Below are 8,477 nucleotides of genomic sequence, written 5' to 3' on the forward strand. Positions count from 1 at the left end.
TCAGATTGTCCATCAGATTGGGGGTGATATGCCGTAGTAAACTTCAATTTTGCGCCCAATGCTCTCTGCAAACTTTCCCAAAACAATGAAGTAAATCGAGCATCCCGGTCTGAAATTATAGATACTGGCACTCCATGAAGTCTAACAACCTCTTGAACATATAATTCAGCCCACTGATCCATAGTATAAGTCATGCGTACCGGAAGAAAGTGTGCTGATTTGGTATATCGGTCTACTATAACCCAGATAGCATCATGTTGTTTAGAAGTCTTTGGCAATCCAACTACAAAATCCATAGTAATCTCTTCCCATTTCCACTCTGGTATCCGTATTGGTTGTAGTAAACCAGCAGGTTTCTGATGTTCAGCTTTCACTTGTTGACAGGTTAAACACTTGGCTACAAACTCGACCACATCCTTTCTCATGTTGGGCCACCAGTAGTGTCTTTTCAAGTCATTAAGCATCTTGGTCGTCCCCGGATGTACTGAATACAAGGTATTGTGAGCTTTGGTAAGGATTTCTCTCTTCAACTCCTCATTATTAGGGACACAAACTCTTTCCTTGAACTTTAGCATCCCATTACATGACACACTAAACTCATTGACCTTCCCACTTTCCAATTCACCTTTTTGTTCCACCAAGTAAGGATCCTCACATTGACCTTGTTTGATTCTCTCTAACAAGGTAGACTGAATAGTCATCACTGATAATCTTCCTGTGATCACCTCAATCTCCGCTCTGCACATGTCCTCCTGAAGTGGTCTTGTCAGTTTCCTCAAAAATGACACATTACCATGAGACTTTCTACTCAGTGCGTCTGCAACTACATTTGCTTTTCCAGGATGATAAAGTATTTGACAGTCATAATCCTTCACTAGCTCCAACCATCTCCTTTGTCTCATATTTAATTCCTTCTGAGTGAAGAAATACTTGAGACTTTTATGATCGGTATATATTTCGCACTTCTCACCATACAGATAATGTCTCCAAATCTTTAGTACAAAAACAACTGCTGCCAACTCCAGATCATGTGTTGGATACTTCTGTTCATAGTCCTTCAATTGTCTAGAAGCATAAGCTATGACTTTGCCATTCTGCATCAACACACACCCTAAACCTTGCTTTGAAGCGTCACTATAAATCACAAGTCCTCCTGATCCAGATGGAATAGTAAGTACTGGAGCAGAAACCAATCTTTGCTTCAAATCTTGAAAACTTTTCTCACAAGCTTCAGTCCATTCAAACTTATGATTCTTCCTCGTGAGTTGTGTCAATGGCATTGCTATCTTGGAAAATCCTTCAACAAATCTTCGGTAATAGCCTGCTAATCCCAAAAAACTCCTTACTTCTGAAACATTTGTTGGTCTATTCCACTTACTAACAGCTTCAATCTTTGATGGATCCACCGCAATACCATCTTTTGAGACTATATGGCCCAAAAATGCCACCTTCTCTAGCCAAAATTCACATTTCTTAAATTTGGCATAGAGTTGTTTTTCTTTTAATTTCTCCAACGTCAACCTCAAATGTTCCTCATGTTCTTCTTGGGATCGAGAATACACCAAGATATCATCAATAAACACTATTACAAACTTATCAAGGTTGTCCTTAAACACCCTGTTCATCAAGTCCATGAATGCAGCTGGAGCATTAGTTAATCCAAATGGCATCACAAGGAACTCATAATGGCCATACCGAGTTTGAAATGCGGTCTTTGGTACATCCTCTTCTCTAATCTTTAATTGATGATACCCAGATCTCAAATCAATCTTTGAAAACACTCCTCTTCCTTGTAATTGATCAAAAAGATCATCAATTCTAGGAAGTGGATACTTATTCTTGATTGTCAACTTGTTCAATTCTCTATAATCAATACACATTCGCATCGTCCCATCCTTTTTCTTCACAAATAGCACCGGAGCTCCCCATGGTGAAAAACTAGGCCTGATAAACTTTTTATCCAGGAGTTCTTGCAACTGTATCTTTAATTCCTTTAGTTCTGCTGGTGCCATTCTATAAGGTGCCTTGGACACAGGGGCTGTACCAGGAAGTAGCTCAATCACAAATTCAATTTCTCTGTCTGGAGGCAATCCCGGTAAATCTTCTGGAAATACTTCTAAGAAATCTCTAACTACCGGTACATCTTCCGGTTTTAACTTTTGCTCCTTATACGTGTCAACCACACTGGCGAGATAACCCACACATCCACTTTCCAACAGTCGCTTGGCCTTCATAGCAGAAATTAATGGAATGCAACTTTTTGATGTCGCTCCAGTAAACATAAACTCATCTTCCTCTGAAGGCTTAAATATCACTGTTTTCCTTCTACAATCAATAGTGGCATTATACTTTGAAAGCCAATCCATACCCAAAATCACCTCATAATCGGCCATCTCTAACATTATTAGATCAGCATATAATTCCCTACCATCAATGCAAATAGGAACCCCCCTCAACCAATGAGTAGAATACAGAATCTCTCCAGATGGTAACATTGTACTAAAAACTTCTGACAATTTTTCACACGATCTACCCAACCTTTTTACATATGTCAATGATGCAAATGAATGCGTGGCACCTGAATCTATTAATGCATGAGTGAGAATACCAGATGCAAAAATATCACCTGACACAACAGAGTTGTTGGTATCAGCATCAGCCTGAGTAATCGTGAACACCCTAGCATTTGTCCTCTGAGGTTCATCCTTCATTTGTTGGTTCTTCATCAATGGACAATCTTTGATAAAATGATCCCCCTTGCCACATTTGAAGCAGCTCTTAGTTAGAAGCCTGCACTCCCCGAAATGATTCTTTCCACAAGTTTGACATCGTGGCATTTGTTGGAATCCAGGTTGCCTGTTTTGCTGACCTCCTTTAAATTTCTTATTCTGTCCTTGTCTAAATTGGAAATTCTGGGCCCCTCTTTTGTTGTCATTGTGAAAGCGGCTTTGTTCTTTGTTGAATGGAGTGTCTCTACGAGGCATGCTAGTAGCAGCTTTAGCTTTTGTTATTTTTTCTTCTCTGTGTTCAGCTCTCAAAGCTTTCTCCACAGCCTGAGCATAAGAAAGAGGCCCTGTACGTCCCATATCTACATCTCTAGCCAATTCTGGTTGTAGACCCTCCAGGAAGCGATTCACTCTACTAGTTTCAGTGTTAACCAAGTCTGGTGCAAACTTGGCTAACCGGTCAAATGTCCTGGCGTACTCAGCCACTGATAGATTCCCCTGTTGCAATCTAGTGAACTCACTTACTTTGGCAGTCAACACAGCTTCATTATAAAACTTCTCATTGAAGACCAGTTCAAATTCTGCCCAAGTCATCTGATTCACTTCTCTAGTCTGCTTAACCACTTTCCACCAGATCTTAGCATCCTTTTTAAGTGTATGTGCAGCACAAGAAACTTTTTCCCTGTCACTTAGTTGCATGAACTCAAAGATGTCTTCTAAAGAACTCTTCCAGTCTTGTGCGTCAAGTGGGTCAGTGCTACCTTCAAATACTGGTGGGCGTTGTTTTCGGAACCGTTCATATAATGGTTCCATGGGGTGCACTGCAGGTGGAGCTTGTGGAGGTGGAGCTTGTGGAGGTGTTGGAGTTTCAGTAGGTGGTGTTGGTGCTTGCCTTTGTCGTTGTTCTGCTAACAACTTCTCAATTTGTTCAGCCTGTCTATTCACCACCGCTCGAAGTTGAGCCATTTCTTGTTCATATTTATTGCTGCAAGAGCCTTCAGTAGCCCCCATACCATGTTCATGATCCATCTGTGTTATTATATATCTTTTAAGACAAAATTTCCATAACTTATGTCATTTAGCCAATAAAGCACATGATGCATGCAACCAGCACATAATAAATGCACACATAAAACTTACAGATGAACTGAGCATTATCCTTTCCTCAATGTGTACATATGAACGGTCTACAAGAACATTTTAACCATGGCGCTCTGATACCAACTTGTAACACCCTCACTTATTTTAGTTAAAAACCATATTTGAGGTGTTATGTTTTAAAACTATATCATAATTTATTTCTGCGGAAGTCTGGACATTTTTTTTTTTAAAACTTGAAAACTTATTTCACATTATTTACATTAAACATAAAGTGTGTCTCAAACATATTATACATAAGTATTAAATAACCCAATTTATTTTCAAAACATAACTTCACACTTTATTACAAACATCTCACTGATAACTGAAATAACCCACAAAAAGGTCGATGTGTTCATATGTACAAATCAGGGTCAGGACCATGCTTCAGTTCTCCTCATATCATTCACATATTTCTTTCTCTACCTGCAACACAAGACAACTGTGAGCCTAAAGCTCAGTAAGCAAAGTAATGCATGCAATGCTAATGATTACCCAATATCAATGGACATATACAACTTCTTTTAAATTTTGGGCCCCTTAATATTGTGCACACTGTTTGAATTGGTCAATGCCTGCAGGGCTTGTTACACATATAATACAAAATCCCATGGGTTCTCCTCCGGCTAGCCTTCACCACAGTAGGGCACATTAAAAAACCTTATTCCATCGTTGCCCCGTCAGGCTCAAGAGTTAAGGCGGCCACACACTGTGGTGTCAATACATATAACAATAACTCATATGGAGGAGAAATAAAAATGGAAATATGGCAAACAATATAATTGGTTCACTAAACCTAGCCCAAATTATTGGGCAGCCACTATAAGCCTACTATAGGCCTCCGTTTACACTTATTAACACTTTCATTTGCCTTTTCAAAACAGTGGCACTGAACTTAAACTTCTTATTACAACTTTCTTTTATGTTGCACAAAACTTGCAAAGGCATCATATAATTAATCATCATAATATCATGCATGGTCTTATATCATATAATAATTTACCATATCACTATTATGACATGCATACAAATTTATGATGAAGTGTCACTGTATGTTAATACCACTTACTCACAAAATATTCATATAATGCATACTTTCACATAACACATAATTCTTGTGTTGCAGTTGAGTACTTTACTTACCTTTTGTCCACAATATATTTCACCGTGTAACAAGTGATGTCTTAGGTATTGATGTGCTTATCCTGACAATAGCATGGATTTCTCATCATAATGATGGCAGTAATACATTGAACTCTCATTTAAAAAATACCCATAAGACTTCATATCAAATTTCATACCCAAAACATGCCTAAAATGCCTTAAACCACCTAGATCGAGCATTAGATTTATCTTAGACATTTGGGGAAATTTTGACAGAGTTTCCCCTTAATTTTAGCTATCCTCAAATATCAAAATACACCAATAATCAACATCAATTAACCTGCCATAACCATATATCCCAAATACCAACATGATTCATCATAAAGTTATCATATACCGATTTTGATAAAATTCTTATCTCCTAGATCATCACCCAAATTAAATGAGTCTCCACATATATTCAAACATTTATAAACATATATACTCTCTTATAAACTCAATCAAATAACCAAAAATCATCTTGTACTCCAAGAACCCCAAAAACCTCATAAAACACAAAATTTCACTTACCGAGCAACTTTTCGGCGAAAACAATCTCTTCAAGCTTTTCTAAACCTCAAACCACTTGGAAACCCCAAGAAATATCTTAAAAAGGATAAAACACCATATATAAGTTCTCAGAAAAATTCAAAAACATAGTTTAACTTCCAAGTACAAGAACTTACCATAAAAAGGCTAGAACTAAGCTTAATCTACTTCTTTGGCTTTGCTTTCACTTGGATCTCCTTAGAATTTCTTCAAACCAGCCAAGAAATGGTTTTTGGTTTTCTTTTCTCTCTGTTTTTCAGAATAATGGTCGTGCAAAGTGATAAGGTTTGATGAAAATTCCTTATTTTCAATGATTTAGCCTTATTGTCAAAAGTTGACACCTTTCATCTCATCATTTCACCTTTTGACTTATGAAAACCTTATCACTTCAATAATTTCGACTTAATCATCTGCTAGGCCTATTATCCTTATGTGTAAAACACTCATACCAAACCTTAGGTCCATATGACTTCATACCCAATAGTTATGCTTACCCGATCGAGCGTAGCGCACTTATGCTAAGCTCGTTTTGACTTTGCATCAATACCACTGATTATGTATACCTCCCATCAAGAATTGATCTAATGGTTCTAAAACCATTTTTACATCATCAATGAGACCTTAATCATACCTCGATTACATTTGGTAAATCCATAAATACTCAATTTTACACCGAAATACTAGTAATCGACATTGTACTATTTTCCACTACTTAACCTATTTTGCCTTCTATATCTCACTTTCAACACTTAATTCCATGCCTTGTCCATATTTTTCATACTTTCTTATATCTTGAGCACATCAAACACCCATAAAAGACAACTCAAATGCCACAAGGTTAATAATATTGAGCATACATATAGACATCACATACACAACTTTTATACTTATACATGAAAACACTTATAAGAATATGCATATGCTCAAATTATACATATTGTATGATATGTAATGCAATGCAATCATGTGATTATTGGCTATATATATCAAAATAATGTGGGTGCTACAAAGCCATCCGCTCCACCTAGGCCCCAGAGGAGTACTCGGGCTCGGGCTCGGGCCCCGGCTAACCCGCCTATGGAAGTGCCTGCAGGAACTGAGAATAACCGAACCCCTGCAGAGGCTCGGACTCAGATACCTGGGAGCGCACCAAATGCGACCGACCCATCTCGGGCAAATTCTGGACCCTCTAGGCCATCTCGGGCAAATTCTGGACCCTCTAGGCCGCGACATGGGTGGCAGCCACCGTCGCCTATACATTTCCCTCCATCACCCATAAGATATCCTTCGCCCCCCCGCAGGAACGCTCAACCCGTTCGAGATCAGGGGGAAGGGCGTGCGGGGGGAAGACAAGGAAACGAGGAGGCTTTCCAGGAGCGGAGAGGCGCCCCATCTGAGAAAAGTCAAACGTCTCGGTCTCGCACGGCGGAGACGAGGCGACGTGGGAAGAATCCATCACGAAATAACCAAGCAACGAGTTTTACCAATGATGATTCCGGAGATACCAGGTTGGTCAGTAAGCATGACCGAGGTCGTAAGAATACTGGAAGCCGCAAAAATCATCCCGACCTGCGAGATCACCTAAATCAGAGTCGGGGTAATGGTGACCAAACAAATCCGGACTTGAGGAATCGCTTGAATAGGCGTAGAGATCCTTTGCGGAGACGCGAGCCTGGGATTGTGATCGATGACAACCGATTCCAGACAGTGCCTCTTGCGGACCCAGTCCAAGAAAGAATTGACCAGCTTGAAAAGGCTTTTAAGCTTTTGAAAAACGAGCAAAGGAATGATCGATATGAAGACTCTGACGAGGAGCTCGAACCGTTTGCTCCTCATATTTCCAATACTCCATTTCCTCAAGGGTTTCGGATCCCTCACGTCCCAACGTTTGAAGGAAAGACCGACCCGTGCAGTCACCTGAGCACGTTCAACACCATCATGAGAGCCAGTAACGTGGGTTACGAGCTCAGGTGCATGTTGTTTCCAGCATCATTGACGGGACCTGCCAAAAGTTGGTTCGAAAAATACAAAAGACACTCGATAACTTCTTGGGAGCAGTTGTCTAAAGACTTTAAGAAGCAGTTCAGAGCAATGATGGGGGTCAGACCGGAGGCATCCACTTTGACTAACGTCCGACACCAGCCGGGCGAAACACTAAAAAGTTACTTAACAAGGTTTAATCTGGAAGTCGCCCGAGCTCGGGACGTGGATGACAGTGGACACCTAATGGCCGTCCGAGCCGGCGTAATGCCAGGAAGTGCCCTTTGGGACGACATGCAAAGAAAACCAGTAAGGTCCATAACCGAGTTTAACAGACGAGCGCAAAGGTTTGTCAATGTAGAGGAAGCGAGGTCAACGCTCAATGCGACTTCCCAGCCCGAAACTACAACGATAAACATCAACTCTGCCTCAACCTCGACGGACCCAGCAGCTCCAAAACCTGTCACGGAGAACCCCTCCAAGAGGAAAAAGAACGAAGGAAGTAACCCCGAAGCCGAGGGAGGAAAGAAAAAGAAAGGGGAGAGATATTTCTCCGTGTATAGAGTATACACCGAGCTCAATGAGTCTCGAGAGAACATATACCTGGCTAATGAAAACCAGGTCCCCTTTAGGCGTCCGGACCCGATGAGAAATCAAAAATCCAAGAGGGACTCCAGTAAGTATTGTCGATTTCACAGAGACACCGGGCATACAACCGATGAATGTCGACAACTGAAGGACGAGATCGAAGGATTGATCTCGAGAGGTTACTTCCGGCAATATGTCAAAAACCAGAGTACTAGTCAGGCGGCTGCGAGCCAGAGAATAGCCGCGCCTCCGACGACACAAAACAACAATTCCCGAGTTCGGGAAGAAGACAGGCCCCCGCCAATAGATGGAGAGGATGTAATAACCATCTCGGGAGGGCCTCATCTCGCA

General features: G+C 40.6%; 1 protein-coding gene across 1 annotated transcript; it reads right to left on the bottom strand.

Moving 5' to 3' along the window:
• Positions 1–1,472: 1,472 nt before the first annotated feature.
• Positions 1,473–6,339, bottom strand: LOC133795389 (uncharacterized; the record flags this gene model as incomplete). Its single annotated transcript, XM_062232839.1, has 2 exons — positions 5,696–6,339; positions 1,473–3,771 (listed from the first exon to the last, which is right to left on the bottom strand). A coding segment is annotated over exon 2 (2,283 nt), but the record flags the coding sequence as incomplete, so codon positions are not given.
• Positions 6,340–8,477: the final 2,138 nt, after the last annotated feature.

The sequence above is a fragment of the Humulus lupulus genome, chromosome 8, assembly GCF_963169125.1.
Source record: "Humulus lupulus chromosome 8, drHumLupu1.1, whole genome shotgun sequence".
In the NCBI taxonomy this organism is placed as follows: domain Eukaryota; kingdom Viridiplantae; phylum Streptophyta; class Magnoliopsida; order Rosales; family Cannabaceae; genus Humulus; species Humulus lupulus.